We start from the raw sequence: 17,568 nt of genomic DNA, 5'->3' as shown, positions 1-17,568 counted from the left end.
TACCCTAGGGGGCGGCGCCCTGCCGTCCCACAGCTACAATTCCGTTGAGACATATATTCAACACAGGAGGGAAGCTTGGCTGTGATACAGCTTCCTGCCCATTGCTGCACTGTGCTGGGGTACAATTGTACAATCAGTGTAACAGCGGCGGCAACATATTGCAAATTGCGCTAACAATACGGGAGCCTAGACATTGTACCCTGTGATATTACTCTCTGAATGCACATGTTCACATTTAATTCCCACCGACCTGAGATGTTAACTCACTTACTTCAATGGGTTACCACTTCCATTAAAATGGTAGCGATGGGTATTTGATACAAAGACATGCCAAGTGCTTGTAAAGTAATATTGCTCGATGTAATTTCGGGCTATAATAAATGATTAATATATTTTAATATATTTTCTTATATCAGTGATTCTTCTGATCATATGGTGCAACAGAAGAATGTAATCCTAAACTTGTACCCTTGCAAACAGGATGTGGTTTTCCAGAAACTCCAGTCGCTATTGAGTGTCCTGCTATTTAATATGGATCCTTGCTCCAATTTGTGACTGGTAGGCCTTTCTCCCCTGATTGTTCTCGTTGTTCAATGAATAATGGCAAGGATTACATCTCATTAATAAAAAGGAGAAGCATAGCTCTCCCACTGGGTCGGTTGGTAAAGGGATTGTAACCCCAGACTACCACTCTAGGTTCATGCATGGACGACGTCACAGGGCATCTGTGCCACCGAGCCCCTGCATGAGTTAACGCCTTTGGAAGAGAAGGCAGTGGAAGAAACTGGCAATTAAAACCACCTGAGCCTTGTGTCACGAACAAGGGAAAACTCCACCTGGAATGTTAACACATCACAAAGAAAAGGTTAGCACAACTAGGAGAGGCCTTGAGTAGGCCATGGAAAGGCCAAAACGGCAATGGGATTCAGAGATCCCTCGCAAATAAGAAGCACGACTTCTGACGAGGAAAGGATTCAGTGTGCATGTGTGCTTTTTAAGTTGCTGAGATTTTCTCCCCTCCCCTGACGACAATGACTCACACTGGGCTTTGGCCCTCGTATGTGTCAGCCGCTCTCCAGTATATCAGCCAACTGGCCATACTTCGTGTGCCTGCTTATAGAGTGTGTGCCGGAACACTATTCCCCCATGGAGGACACAACAGCTGAGCATGATCCCAGCTTCACCCTGCACAGGCATAATTCCCAGCACAGGTCATTCAATCGCATCCAGCAATGGGCGCACAGGCTGATTTTTTTTTTAAGCTCTGGCAATTGCTGCCCTTGTTGAAATCAACCAGCAAAGACCATGGACTGAATCGGGATCCTTCTTGGTCTCCGTGATACATTGCCACAACTGGTGGTGCACTTACCAATTGAGCCATAATGGGAGATTAAAGGAATAAACAGAACAGAACTAAAGAAAGACTTGCATTTATATAGCGCCTTTCACGACCAGTTTTTGGAGTGCAGTCACTGTTGTAATATGGGAAACGCGGCAGCCAAATTATGCACAGCAAGCTCCCACAAACAGCAATGTGATAATGACCAGATAATCTGTGTATTTGTTATGTTGATTGAGGGATACCTATTGGCCAGGATGCCAGGAATAGCTCCCCTGCTCTTTTTCAAAATAGTGCCATGGGATCTTTTACGTCCACCTGAGAGGGCAGACTGGGCCTCAGTTTAATAACTCATCCAAAAGACAGCACCTCCATCAGTGCAGCACTCCCTCAGCACTGCACTGGAGTATCAGCCTAGATTCATGTGCCCAAATCCCTGGTGTGGGACTTGACCCCACAACCTGCTGACTCAGAAGTAAGTGTGCTATCCACGAAGCCACTTCTGTGTTACAATATGAAGAAGTGTTGGACAAACCCTATTGCACACAACAGAAGGATGTGTATGGTGTTGGATTACATCATCATTTGCAGTTGACATCCTCAAAACAAAGATAAGACATAGCTTCTATAAAATGAAAAAAACCTGCTGGGGGAAACAGCAACAGCTTGCATGTATATGTAGAGAAATGTCCCAAAATGCTTAAACACATATCAAAACCTGTCAGCATCAAAAGAGAGAAAACACAAGCTTTGGGCCTATTCTGACGAAGAGTTTCCACCTGAAATTTTAACTTCTTTTATTTCAGAATTGCAGCTTTGTCTGTCTCCCCGAAACAAACCAGAGAACAAATAAATAAATAAAATGGTTTATCAAACACTTTTTCTGTGAACACGGTGCCCCTTTCAACCCGCCATCACGTTGAGTCATGGGGATGGGGAGGAGATTTTTTTTGGCGCCTAGTTTTTAATCCCCTCAGTTAAACACAATCTGATTATAAACAGCAGTAGAATTGCACAGAAATGGGAGAAAAAAATGATCACATTTTAAAATCTAGTAACTGCTCTGCATTAAAGGGAAAAATAAATCAAAGAACGACAACCTTTAACCTCTTGATAATATCCAGAAAAATGCGTCAAAGAATATAATTTAAACAATAAGTGAGCACATAGGAAGTGGATGTCGGGGTAAGATGCTTTTATAATGTGCCTTAATTTCTATAAACAATCGGGAGATGCCAATCTGGTTGCTCATACTGTGCCGAGAATTGAGATGAAAGAATACATCAGAGGCATGAATACGTTAACTGAATTTTTAAAGAAAAACACCATTTGCAATCCGCTAAGGTACAGCATAACAAAATTATACAAAATATTTTTTCTGACGATAAAATCTGTCTGTTTATCTCTTAAAAGTAATGAATTATAACTGGGCACACATGCTGATTTGATTATAGAACTGGACCGTTACTGAGAGGCTAAAGAAAATGATAGATTATTTGTTGCAGAAGTGACCCTGGTAAGCTGGTACTTTACCAGTCGGAAATAGCACAGTGGTATAGAATGTTGCTGCTCCCACCATCTGTGGCAATCAGCTGGAGAACTGCCACCATCATTCAACCCTTGCTTTTATAATTTTATTTAACTGCATCAATTCTTTTACTTCCCATTTTTCTCTTGCTGTCTTACTGGGAATACAATTTCACAGGTATTGGCAGACCCTTGCTAACTTGCCCAGCTGGCTAGTCTTCAAGTATGACTGAGTCAAGCTATTTGACTGTGAAAACATCACAACCAAACTAAACCCTGCCCCATGCATGTGCACTTTCCAATATAAGGGTCAATGGATAGCGCGAAACATGACTGACTTCCACCCCTTCCCCCTGTAACCCAGGGACAACTGTGCTGTACTAACTACCGACCTAGTTGAAATCAGTAAACTCAGCATAAACCATCAATGGAATCTGAAATCTTCCGGTCTATTTGGCTTTGTATTACAGCAATAATTATATATTATTATCCACTTTGGAGAAACTCCTTGTGTGAAATATTAAACAAAGACAATTCATTGTGCTTTAATCAACTTTTAGACTGGTGCGATTGGAGGGAATTTCCCATCTCCCTGGAATAGCTGATTTGTTTCCCCTCATCCTGCTTTTCTCTAGACAGTAAAGTCCCAAGGTCGACCAGCTTTCCGTATAACAGAGCCCTCCAAGTTCAGGGGTCAGCCCTGCAGCCATCCTCTGGACTCCCTCCAATAACTCTGTTTCCTTCTGTAAAAATGAGACCATCTCCAGATGAAGGCTCACCAAGGTCACTTACAACAATATTCTGTCATTTATAAGTCCCACTCCAGCTTTGCTGATTACCCACAAACAGTTTTAACGACCTATCTGCTGAAACCCCAAAACTTGTTCCTGCTGTGTTGCCTCAAACAAGTTATCATTTAATGTGTACTCCACATCCTCACTTCTTCTACCTAATCTCATGGTTTTACAGTTATCTCTATTGCGCTCCATCTGTGACCTCTCTGCCCATTGACCAAGCCAAATGTCCCTTTGCACTATTACAAAATGAAGTGCTGCATTTTGGTAGGAAGAACAAGGAGAGGCCATATAAACCAAATGGTACGATTTAAAAGGGGCTACAGGAAGAGAGAGACCCGGGAGGTTCACATACTCAATTCTTTAAAGGTGGCAGGACAGGTTGATAAGGCTGTTAAAAAAAGCATGCAGGACTCTAGGCTTTAGAAATAGAAGCACAGAGTGTAAAAGCAAGAATTTTATGCTAAAACTTAATGGCCCTGAAATTGCGGTCTCTCTGGATGCGTACGATGTGCGCACGGGCCTGAAGAGACCACGCAAGTTAAAGCACATGCGCCAAAATCCAGCACTTGCGAACTGTCAAAATTTCTTTGACAGTTCCAATGCATCCTCGGGAGAAGGGCCTTCGCGGGCGGAGAGTTGGGCTATTTGCCCAACTCATGCCCAGCGAATGTCCTTAAAACTCTCATGCCTGGTAAAAGCAGGCATAAAAGTAAGAGTTTTAAAAGATAGATAAACAAAATGTTAACAATAACTTTTATATTAAAAACCCTGTCCATTAAGGCAACTTTATTTTTAATCCTATTAAACCATTTTTCAAAATTCTAAAATTTTATTTTTGTCTAAAACATTTAATTAAATTCAACTTCAATTAAGTTTAAATATGTGAAGTGTTTTTCTTATTTATTTAAAATGCTTATATGTTTTTGGGGATATCCCCCTTCATAGAAATAGTGATCTCCGAACGAACAGAACTCACCATCACTGTGAATGGGGATGTGCCGTTTTCATTGGTTGGTCCGGCCCATGTGATCCCAGGAAGCCCATACGCTCCTGAAATATGTGGGCCTCTGCGCTGGGCTGCACAGCTAGGCCTCGGAGCGCAAGTGTTCATTCCTCCGGAACCACCAGGTACATTCGTGGTCGGAGGCATCCGCCCACAACTTCAGGGCCAATAAATCAGTAGTTAAGCTTCAACTGGAGTTTATGGCATGCTGGACAATATTCAGTCCTCCAAGTCATTTATCAAAATAGTAAACAGCAGCAGCCCCATCACTGACCCTTCTGGGACTCCAACAACAACCGGTTTCAACTTTGGCACCTCCCCACTCACCCATCACTTATTGCTGTTCATCCTCCAGCCACACACCAATCCAGTCTAATACTTTGCCAATTATCTTGTAGGTGCCCACCTTTTGAACCAGCCTATTGTTGTCCGTGTTGGAAGGGTACTGAAGAGGTTCCTGGCACCTTTGGATCTGCAGCCAAGCCTGAGCTACTATAATCAGAAAGGAATTGAGACAAAAAACTCTGCAGGAACTGAAACTTTCCTTCAGAAAGGGATTGAAACTCAACAGGGAGGCGGAGAAACTAGGCTTCAGACTTCGTGAGTGCTAGATTTTCCATCTATTTATTATGCGTGGGTTGTAAACACAAACTCAAATTTTGATGATTTTCCACCACTTTTTCTCCGCAGTCTTGTGAATTTTCAGAATTAAATCCAGCTGTCCTTACCGTCACAGGTGAAATCCTGAACAGCCACGTCCTGAATTGGGATCTCCTTCAGGAAGAACGGTTTCTGACAGCGCGGGTTTCCACTGACGACCCTTCTCTTCCTCAGCCACCTTCCCAACCAGGCCAGGTGACAGTTACAGTTGAAAGGATTGGCCAGAAGATTTCTATGGAAGTTTGAGAAAATAATAACTAAAAAAATACCATTTCAAAAATTACAGATTATATTTGTCAATGATAAACGTTTCACTCTGTCAAGCCGCCTTCCATATAAAACTGGGCAATGACTCTACAAAAACACTTGATTTAACTAAAAGTTTCAGTAACTTCTTAATACTGTTCCGGGCTTTGATCTAGTCCTTTTGCACACTTGAAGTAGAAAAATTGTTAATGTTCTTTATAAGGGCCCAAAATTCCACATGGACTTATTTTGGCGCAGTTGTAGAGGTACGTCTGATTTTTTAATGGCCCAACTGTGGCAAAAAAAAGTTCCAAGTTTCTCCGGCATAACCTTTCATTTTGGAGCAGCGCAGATTGTCCTTAAACTCTGTGGGTGGAGCTTAAGGTCTGTGTCGAAAAACTGGGGTTGCCAGGGTAATGAGGGATGCGCTGAAGGGCTGAGGCACAAATAAAGCATTTCCCCTTTGTAAAGTGAGACTTGGGACAACAAACTTAAATCTCAATATGTGAAACAATATGAAATTCCTTTATTCCTTTTTAGCATTTATAGATTTTTTTCACCTCTACAGTGCCGGTACCATTGTAATCCTGGGCCGAAAGACCCCCCCTTCACTATCCACCGGCCCACACTTATCCTGGGTCGAAAGGACCCCACCCGCCCCCCCCCCCGCCCCCCCGCCACTGTGTCTTCAGCTTTGCTGAAACAATGGCGTCTTCTCGCTGCCGATTTTCTCTTCTCTGCGCTGATTTCCTAAGTGTAGGGAAAGTTTTTCAGAAGACTGCAATGCGCCATTTTGGAAAAAAATCGTATTTGGCCAAACTTGCTTAAACGCCTGGAAGTGGCACATCTAGCAAGTTCCGCCCCCAATGACATAAAATAAAATCAACGTACCTACTTTAGAATGGTGCAGAAACTTTGGCAAAACTTGCAGATTTTAGTCTGCTCCATAACAAACAGCATAGGCCAAAAAAAGGATGCAGAATGATGGTGAAAATTCAGCCCAGTATGTGTTGATTATTTTTCTTTGCCTATTGCACAGAGAAAATCTTTGCGGTCTGAGAGTAACCAACCAGATACCAGGATATTAATCCAACCATACAATGCACACTTACAACTTTCTAACCTCAGGCCTCAGCAGCACTTGAAGCATTTTACTTAAAAGAGTATTTCATCTTCTGTGTCTAACCTTACAACTTAAAACCTCGTTCTTAGACATTTATCCTGTTTTTTGAGGAGCGAGTTAATCAACATAGCATATAATTGCTTGTGCTCAGACCCAACTCTACAGACCTACTACTTTACATATTACATAGAAATACATCAAATTTGCACCACAGAAACAGGCCATTTGGCCCAACTAATCTATGCCAGCATATATGCTCCACATGAGCCTCCTCCCACCCCTCTTCATCTAACTCGATCAGCATAGCCTTCAATTATTTTCTCCCTCGTGTACTTATCTAGCTTTCCCTTAAGTGCATCTATGCTAATCGCCTCAACTACAGGTACTCCTTGTGGTAGTGAGCTCCACAAATTTACCGTTCTTTGGGTAAATAAATTTCTCCTGAATTCCCTATTGGATTTATTGGTGACTATCTTATATTTATGGCCTGGACTCCTCCACAAGTGGAAAAATCTTCTCTATATTCACCCTATCAAACTTTGAAAATAGAAAACTTGATTCTAAGGTCTAGTCTCATTTAGGGACTGCTAATTCTGTACTTATGCCCTGTAGTTCACAGTCTAAGTTAAATAACCTGTGTACAAATGGATGGAAGTGACAACCTGCAGAGGAAGTGATCTGGTGGAGATGGATTTGGGATGCCTGAACTGAACAGGAAGTGATGTAACTTGTTGAGAATGGTCAAACTGATCCAAGATTTGAGCCAATGGATGAAAATCATTAATACAATGCTGAGATGAAGGCAGATCTTACATAGTAGAGAGAGAATGGAGGGTGTTGAATGCTCCGGGAGTGATGGTGGTGACCTGGTTATCATACAGCGACAGCAGCCGAACTGAACTAAGGCCAGTAAAGGTGTCATTATTGACACAGCTGATCAGGTTATTCCGCAGCATCCTGCAACACACATTAATAAAGAGAAAAAAGGAAACACCTCAGCCAGCAATAGTCACATCAACTTCATTTCAGATTTCAAAGATTTGAAACACAATATAAATGAACAATTAGACCTCACAGAGTTGCTGAGGATATTGCATCATCAATCTGGTCAAAGCTGTGATATATTCTTTACAACATCACTAACAAACACACGCTACAAGATGGTGCCAACTATCATCATGTGACGTGACCTTTTTATTAGTTACATCAGTAGTTGTATTACCACAGTAGTGCACTAGATGGAGTAGTAGTCCAATAGGGAGAGCTCTATATTACAAAAGCTTTTACAATAAATGCTCCAAATATCATGATCCACTTTTTCAATGATACTTTTCTAATTCGTACACAAGTGCAACCTGTTGAATGTGCCCCACGCACTGCAATCCCCCAATGCTGCTCTTCCAGTTTCAGTCCTGTTCACATGAGAAGACATTGAGGTCAAGCTGAGGCTCTTTCACACAGAGATTTGCTCGAGGGGAAACAGTCCTCCCTGGACCATTGTCGAGCTCCTCCCAGGAGATGACTTTGTAGTGGCACTGGCAAAGGCACAGGAGCATATCGACCTCCATACTCTCCAGGAGATGGGCAGCGCATGATGTGAGAAGACAAGGAAAGAGACAAGAGGAAAATACCTTACATAGTTTATTAAAAACAACTCTTTCAACTCTCTCCCTAACTCCCCCCGTCCCGCAATATAAAGGGTTTAAAAATAGTCAATCCAAATTTCAATTGAATCAAATAGATTGATTGAAGTTACAACACAGAAACAAGCACATGTGACCTAACCAATCCCTGTTGTTATTTACCCTCCATGCAATCAAATAGTCCTAGTTGCATTACATGTGGTATGGTAGCGTAGTGGTTATGTTACTGGAGTAGTAAAGTGGACCAATAATAGCACAGCACGAAGGTGGAAAACCAGCTATTTGTTTTTTTTTAAAGTGCTTGCGTTATAATGTTGGGAAGTAGGTGTTGATGTCAGGCTGATGGGAAGGAAAGGGGAAAGGGAGTTGAGGGATTGGAGGCGACAGGGGGCTGAAGGGGTCATGGGAAGGGGAAGAGTTTGGGGAGAAGAAGGGATTGAGTGGGCAGTACGCATTGGAAGGGGTAGAGGAGACGATGGGAGCGAGGGGGTGGGTGGGTGGGTGAAGCAGGAGGGATGGTAGGTTAGGTGGGAGGAAATGGGATGTGGGACACAGAGGATGGGGGAGGTGAGGCAACAGAGCAGAGAAGGGGAGAGGAGAATACAAAGGGTGAATGGTGAAAGGGGAAGGGGTAGGAAGACCTTGGGGACTGCGGGAAATTATTGGGGAGAAGACAATGGGGAGAGGGGTGCAATTTTAAGTCGCTCTGCTGGACAGGAATGGAGCAGCAGCGGTCTGAAACCTGTTGTGCTTTATTTATCACCACATTTTCGCTTCATTCCCCAACGCCATCATTTTCCTGGGGGCCTCTGTTTCAGGCAAGACCCTCATTCCAATGTGGCAATTGGGATCCTACATGGGACAAGCATGTGCCAAGCACGCTCTCTGCCCATTGGTACCAGGAGTTGAGAGGCCCAACCTGTAGTGGTCCTTGAAGGGAACGCTACAGGTTGCTCTGAAATCAGATAAGTTTTTTTTTCTGGTGCCAGAAGAAACGCAAGTGCTCCTTTTGGCACTACAACAATTTTCTGGCCGGAACCACCCTACCTCTCAGCTCCCACTCCCGAGGAGAAGATTCCTGCCTCGGCTCCGCGGTGGAGCTGCTGGAATTCCCATCCTCTCTCCTCAATCGGACAATTGCCTGCTCGCAAATCGCCAGGATTATGGAAATGACGGCCAACCCTCGACTTGGCTCAGGCCTCTCCCCAGAGACTTCAGCCTGAATGCCGAGAGGGACAGAAGGCATAAGATTAGAAGAGTGAGAGAGAGTGCGAGAGAGATTAGGGGCCGAAATTGGTGAAGGCCCCCACCCACCCAAGTGCCGCCCAAAGGACCGCCGATGACCAGCGAGATACCTGACGGTACTTTGGGGGGCGGGGGTTTCGTCAAAAAGGTTCTTGAAAGAGTGGCGGGTGGCAACAGAGGGACTTACACTGCCAATCTGGACGGCAGCTGGAGGGACTCCCAATCTCGGCGGCAAAGGCGCTTACCGCCCAAGTGCCGCTGAGGATGGAGTCGGGCCCATGGAGGGTCGAAGACCTGAAAAGGAAAATCATCAAAAAAAGCCATCGGAGCACCTTCAGGGGATCCCATCCAGGTAAGTTGCTGAAAAGAAAAACTGTTAAAAATGTTTACTAACTTTTTTTTTCAGTTCTTCATACTCACCGTCGGGGACAGAGCAGCCTCTAGCCAGAAGTCCTTCCTCGTTCTGGTGCCGACTCCCAGCGATTCCCACCCGCATCTCAGCGGGTGGGAGGTCACTTGTGTCACCTGGCCGTCCGCTGACATCAGCAGGCGGTTCCCGGCGGTTCTCCCCTCTCGCCCGCTCCACACCAAATGGAAAGTGGCGCTGGGCGCAACTTCAAGAGGAATGTCGGCGGCAGTCGGCAGTAAGGCCATCAATTTCGGGCCCCAGGTCAGAGAAAGAAGGGGGCACAGAAACCATAGAAAGAGAGAGAGGGAACTGGAGAGAGAGAAGAGAACCAGCAACAGGAAGACATCCAAGACAGGCGAGATAGAGCAGAAACTCTATTCCCATATGTGGCCACATTTTGTGAGTAACGCCACCCAAGATCCATTGGTATATTTTAATTGAATGTTCACTGAAAATCAAAAGTAAGCAGTTTGAGAAACAGCGTAAACTCAGAAAACAGATTAACTGGATAAAGGAATGCAATTGGTAAATGAAACAGATTTGCTTGGACAGATGTTGTGATACCAAGCTCTGTACTTACAATGTCTTGAGCCCAGAGAGACCAGCGAACATTCGGCTGTGGACCGTTTCCAGCTCGTTTCCAGTCAGCAGCAATTCCAAGACTCCTGAAGCCCCTTCGAACACTCCCTCCCGGATATCTCGGATCTTGTTGTTGCTCAGGTTTCTAATGAGTAATAGCAAGGAATATTAATTTTTAAAAAAACAATTGATGATGCATAAGAAGTAATGTGTCATTTATATTCCTTTTCCCCTATCCAAAAGCATTTTTGATTTAGTCATCCAACATAAAATGTTTTTATAATTAGCCTTGCACTAAGTTGGAAAATTAAAGTGTTTCATGGGAACGGCAGCAAACAAGGAATTGATGAAAAATGCACAAACCATTTCCGCATTTTCCACATTGTTAAAATACATTTTTTTAAATCAAAATACAGTCCTCCTTTTTAATTAGAATTTTAATCTATTTTACTAATGAGATGGGTGGCACTGAGATTTAGCAGTGTTGGTGTGCTCTGTTCTATTAGGTCTGCAGTCTGGCTTCCAATCCATTCCACGCAGATGGAATGAAGTCTTCTCTCTCAGATGGCTATTAAGGGTCCGTGGTGAAATGAGTTTGGGCAGTCTCTTAATACAGATCCCAGAGGAAGTAAGTCCAGAGCACAAATCTGCCCATAATTCAGCACTAATTGGGCAATCCACCTCGGAACATTTGCAAGGATAGATGGCGTAGGAAATGGAAACGTCACATTGGTGCAAGTAGGGAGTGCTCTTCAAGCATGTTACTGGGGCAATATAAAGGGAGCCTTGAACTCCATCTAACCCCTGCTATGTTGGAACTGAGAGTACTTAGAGACAAAGATGCTCCATTTCTCAGCCTCGTGACTCCACACACACGCACATACACACAGACACATGGGTATACACACTCACATAGATATAGGGATATACATACTCACATAGACACAAATATACACACACATGCGTGCATACACACACACTGAAACATGGGGATATACCCAAACTGACACACAAAATTATACCTACACTGACACACAAAGATACACCCACACTGACATACGGAGAGACACACATAGTCACACATAGATAAATACGCAGATTCATCACTCAATAGGTTAATATGAAAGGTACAAATGCCAGAAGTGAGTAATAAGGACATTACTGAGAGAGGCAGGAGGAAATGTGTTGGTACACAGCTCAGCAGGAGCACGCATAATGTTTAGCTATTATTGCATTAGGGAATTTATCAACAGATCAGATGAGTTAAGATTGGATTAGAAAGCAGGCTTTGAAACGAGATGCCTGTTATTATAGAACCAGGAACCCATAGGCTTTCCAAATTGAATTTCAGTAATAGGAAAATCCATTTAAATTTACAAAACAAGGCTGAGTGACGTCTCTCCGTACCTCTCAATTCTGAAATCTTGCTACTACGAGGAGTGTTACTGTGTTACTATGAATAATTTAATGATGATCGAGACATAAACAATGCATGCAGTGTCTCAGCAATAACAGAGAGTGGGTTCATCCCCAAATATCTCCTAACTTCTCCTGACTCATACTGGGGGCAGTTCTAATGGGCAGAGGCATCTCATCTCAATGTCCAGTCTTCCAGCTATTTGCCCATGGAAGGCACTACAGCCAAGCCGGATACATTTCACATAAGCGTCTTTTCAACAGGGATCACGAGAGAAGGATCTGGAGCAGGAATGCTCCCGAATGCAAGGGACCCGAGCACAACTAGAACATCTCAACTGTTAGCCTGCTTGTGGTCAGCTAGCTCACCAGAGATCAAACTGTGGATCCGATTGGCTCAATATCACACTGGACAGGGCCTTTGCCCACTGTGCCATTGTGATTTCTGATGTTGAGCAAAGCTTATGGAGCTTATGTAAAAGGGAGGGGAATCTATTTGCCTTAACATAACTGTAATGTCTGTAAGCTTGTAATGTTTGTAGCGCCATACTTTGGATGTGGACGTATTGTGTACTGCAACTGCAGAGTTAATAATAAGCAGAACCAGGCAGATTCCGGAGGCTTCTGAGAGAGCTGCCTGCCATGTAGGAAGCTGTGTGTGCTTGTGCTCTGTGAATATATCACATTTGGCGACGAGGATGGGATTTGTCGGATGATTTAAAGGTTAAATTTTGTTGGGGAAGGATTCAGCCAGCCGACAGAAGACTTTGGAAGTTTCTGTCTTTGGAAAAAAGCTACAAAATCCGAAGTAAAATACAGCACACGGTGTGAACAGCTAGAAATTAAAATGACAGGTGTAATCGGACATTTGGGGGAATATAGACATGACCGGAAACGTTTTAAAGCATATGTGGATCTACTAGAAATGTTTTTCACTGCAAATAACATAATCGAAGTTCCAGACAATGCAGTCCAGAACCGGGCTGTGTTGGAACATAAGAAAGCGATCTTCTTATCGGAGGCGGGTCCGGCATTGTACGAAACCCTTGTAAATTTGCTTGTGCCTGACGAGCCAAAGGACACAATGCTTAAAGAAATTTTAATGAAGCTGGAGCAGCACTATAACCCCAAACAGTTAGAAATTGCTGAAAGTTATCGTTTTGGGATTCGGAATCAAAAGGCTGATGACTATATCAGTGATTACATCGTAGCATTAAAAAAGCTATCGATGTACTGTAAATTTGGAAACTTTCAAAACCGAGCATTACGGGATCGTTTTGTTTGTGGGGTGAAAAATGATGCGATCAGAAGGAAGTTATTGATGACGGATGATTTGACTTTTGAGATTGCTTGTCAGACAGCGAGGTCGACGGGCATGGCCGAACATTATTCCTGAGAATTAAATAATAATTACGGTCATCAGTCAGCCGAGGTAAATTACCTGCAGGTTCAAAGTAAAAGACGGTGGGGGCCCAAAGTCTCATAAACTGGAAATTCTAACAGAGCGTCGAAGTCGTGCTACAGGTGCCTGGGACAACACATTGCTCAAAGTTGTCCATACATGAAGGCAGAGTGTTTCTTCTGCAGAAAGACTGGGCATCTTGCAAAGGCATGCCGACTGAAGGGGAAAGATATGAGTCCAGCGTTCAAAGCTATGATTAGAAATCCAAAGTGACTACATAGCACGGAAGAACAACAACAGGATGAGGAGATGTTAGAGTTACATGTCATCAGGAGCACGAGGTTAATGGACAGCGATTCGGATAGCACCAAAATCCACATAGATGTTGCGGTATTCAAGATACCAATGGAAATTGACACGGGTGCATCCGTGAGTGTAGTACTGGAGTCACTGTACCTCGACAAATTGTGTGATTTCCAACTGGAGAAATCCAAGATAGAGCTGCGAGGCTAGTCGGGAGAGAAAATTCCTGTGGTAGGTTGTATCACCGTACCGGTGAAATATAAAGATCAATTTCAGAACTTGCCTCTAATAGTAATGAAGGGAGATAAGTCTGCCTTACCAGGAAGAAATTGGTTGAGCTCACTGAAGCTGGATTGGAGTAAGATTTTCTGTGTGGAAGCGAGATTTTCATCAACGGATGAGGTTATCAAGAAGTATCCGAAGGTGTTCTGCGAAACTGGCAGTCTGATCCAAGGCTTCAAGGCGAGTGTCAGGGTACAGAAGGACGCTAGATCGGTTTACGACAAGCCACGTTCCGTACCATATGCATTCAAGGAGAAAGTTGAGCAAGAACTCAAAAGACTAGAGACTGAGAACATTATTTGTAAGATAGATCGATGTAATTGGGCTATACCCATTGTTGTTGTACCTAAGTCCGATGGTAAGGTAAGATTGTGTGGTGATTATAAAGTAACCGTAAACCAGGTTCTAGAGGGTAATATCCCCAATAAATTGCCGAATGTAGAAGATTTGTTCACAACACTGACAGATGGTCAGATCATTTCAAAACTGGATCTTACGAATGCCTACTTACAGCTTGATCTAGATGAGGAGTCCAAGTCATGTTTGACTATAAATACTCATCTAGGCCTATATCAATTTAATAGGCTACCGTTTGGAGTGTCTTCCGCCCCTGCCATATTCCAAGGGGTGATGAACCAGATTTTGCAAGGTATCGAAGGGGTAGTATGTTGTTTGGATGACATACTCATTTCAACACCAAATAGGCAAATTCATAATAACATATTGAATGAAGTCCTCAAACGGCTAGAGAAGCACAGAGTACGAGTGTCTGCTCATAAGTGTGAGTTATTTAAAAACAGTGGAGTACTTAGGGTAGAGAGTAGACAAAGATGGTTTACATCCAACCATGGAAAAATTACATGCAATTAGAAATGCACCCACTCCCAGGAATGTCACTGAACTTCGTTCATTCTTGGGTCTTTTGAACTATTATGGGAAGCTCCTACCAAATTTGGCTACAGTATTACATCCACTGAATGAACTATTGAAAAAACAGGTCCATTGGAAGTGGTCAAAAGAATGCGATACAGCATTCAAGGAGTGTAAAAGCAAATTGGTAGAGAGCACCATGTTAGTTCACTATGACATATCTAAGAAGATTAAGCTAGCATGTGATGCCTCTCCATATGGAGTTGGGGCAGTGATCTCTCATGTATCATGCAGTGGGGAGGAGAGACCAATTGCTTTTGCTTCATGCACTCTCAGTGCCAGTAAGATTAATTATGAGCAAATTGAAAGGGAAGCTTTGGCATAAATTTTTGGGGTCAAGAAGTTTCACAAATACTTGTATGGTCGTAAGTTTACCATTGTTGCGGACCATAAGCCCCTAACAGCAATCCTCCATCCAAAGTCCCCAGATCCAACATTAGCTGCAGCCCGAATGCAGAGATGGGCTTTGATTTTGTCAGCATATAAATATGATATTGAATATAGCTGATCAGCTGATCACAGTAATGCTGATGCAATGTCTAGATTGCCTTCCCCATCACAAGTTACACCCGATAGGGAAGAAGTGTTTTATTTTTCATACATTGATGAACTGCCAGTCACAGCTGAAGAGATTGAAAGAGCAACCAAACGATCCAATGATGTCAAAGGTGTATGAGTATATTGCAAATGGATGGCCAAACCAGGTAACAGACAAAGATACACATCCATTCTTCATTTGTAGGAATGAATTATCAGGCGATAAACGTTGTATCATGTGGGGTGCAAGAGTGGTTATACCAAATAAATTCAGGTCCAAATTATTCGGAGACCTCCATGACCAGTACCTAGGAATGTGCTTGACCAAGAGTTTAGCTCGCAGTTATTTATGTTGGCCAGGTCTTGATAAAGATATAGAGTACATTGTGAGTCAGTGTACGACATGTCAATCGGTAAGCAAGCAACCACCACCAGTGCCATTATAGTCATGGAAATGGCCTCCCAGGGTGTGGTGAAGGCTACATATTGATTTTGCTGAGTTAGAAGGACAACAATTGTTCATTGTGATTGATAGCCATTCGAAGTGGGTTGAGGGGTTTCCAATGTGGAAAATAACAACAAGTAAAACATTGGACATTTTACGAAAATTATTTTCTTCATTTGGCCTCCCTGAACAGATTGTTTCAGATAATGGACCACAATTTAGTTCAGAAGAATTTGCACAATTCACGAGCACAAATGGTGTGAAACATACCAAGGTTCCACCATACCAACCTACTTCGAATGGTGCAGCAGAGCGCACTGTACAAATTGTAAAACATGCCCTCATAAAACAAATGTTAGATCCAAATCCAAAGAAACGACTGTTGTCATTGGATCATAAATTGGCAAATTTTTTGATCATAATATCAAAATACTCCTCACACTACTACTGGTAGAACACCAGCAGCGTTGTTTCTCAAACGACAGCCACGAACCAGATTCTCGTTGTTAAAACCAAATTTGGCACAGTTCGTAGAAGAGACACAATTAAGACAGAAAGAGAATCATGATAGTGGTAGAGTAAAAGAGAGAAGTGTGAAATTAAACCAGAAGGTGAGAGTAAAGAACCATCACCATAAGTGGTTAAAGTGGTTACCAGGAAGAATGGTGAAGATATGTGGTCCTCGCACATATTTGGTAAAGATGTTTGATAATGGACAGGTTAGGTTTGTTCATATTGATCATATTTTACCTGCAGACATGGAAGGAGTTGAAGGTGGGAATGATTCAATTATTTTTAACTCATCAGATAGCTTTGATACACCAGTAGCAAATCCTAAATCCAATGTACTGGAAACAAATCCAGTAGAGAATCAAAATGAAAGTCTGAGTCCGAGTCCGAGTCAGGGAACCAAAGAGCCTGAAGTTAGAGAGTTCAAATGTAAATCAAGGAAATTCCGTGGAGGAAAACATTCCTCAGGATGAGCCTCGAATGAGTTTAGATTCGACACCATGTTTGGAAGGTTCTGTTCGAGAGCAAAGGTATCCTCTTCGAAACAGAAAACAAGTGGTAAAGTTAAATTTGTAAATATGGAAAAAAAAAAGTTTATATTCTGTGTTATGTATAAACATGAAAGTTTTGTATGATGTTTGTTATAATAACTTCTTCATTAAGGAGGGAGAAGTGTAATGTCTGTAAGCTTATAATGTTTGTAGCTCCACACTTCGGATGTGGACGTATTGTGTACTGCAACTGCAGAGTTAAGAATAAACAAAACCAGGCAGATTCCAGAGGTTTCCGAGAGAGCTGCCTGCCATGTAGGAAGCGTGTGTGCTTGTGCTCTGTGAATATATCACAATAACTCTATTCATTAGTGTGAAATATCTCCAGTATAAATACTGTAAAATCTGGACTAACTATATTGTGAGCAATCTATTGCCCCTTGGGATAAAAAAAAAATTGGGTACAACATTTAGGCTGCAACTGATGCATCCAAAAATCCTTGAATGATAAAGTATTCATACATTTGAGGGTCTATTTTAATTCCATCCGCCCAGTGAAAACCAGGCAGAATGGGAGTTCCAATCAAACGGTTCTATTTGCCGCTCCATTCTTGCCCCGCAGCAGGTTTAAACCAGCAGCTGAGGCGCCCACTTGACTCACATGGAAGCCTCATTAGCATA

The 17,568-nt window shown here is 42.8% G+C and overlaps 1 protein-coding gene across 2 annotated transcripts in view; it reads right to left on the bottom strand.

The window, feature by feature from the left end:
- The window catches only part of LOC139263049 (slit homolog 3 protein-like), a 625,025-nt gene that overhangs the window by 106,063 nt on the left and 501,394 nt on the right, over positions 1 to 17,568 (bottom strand). For both annotated transcript variants that reach the window (XM_070878558.1, XM_070878557.1), the window contains 3 exons: positions 10,573 to 10,716; positions 7,509 to 7,652; positions 5,395 to 5,558 (listed from right to left, as the gene is read on the bottom strand). In XM_070878558.1, the coding sequence (XP_070734659.1) occupies positions 5,395 to 5,558; positions 7,509 to 7,652; positions 10,573 to 10,716 (452 nt within the window). The remainder of the gene's footprint in view (positions 1 to 5,394; positions 5,559 to 7,508; positions 7,653 to 10,572; positions 10,717 to 17,568) is intronic.

Source organism: Pristiophorus japonicus, chromosome 4 (assembly GCF_044704955.1).
Source record: "Pristiophorus japonicus isolate sPriJap1 chromosome 4, sPriJap1.hap1, whole genome shotgun sequence".
Classification (NCBI taxonomy): Eukaryota; Metazoa; Chordata; class Chondrichthyes; family Pristiophoridae; genus Pristiophorus; species Pristiophorus japonicus.
Note: the sequence above shows the minus strand (reverse complement) of the source record. Positions and strands in the feature narration are given on the sequence as shown.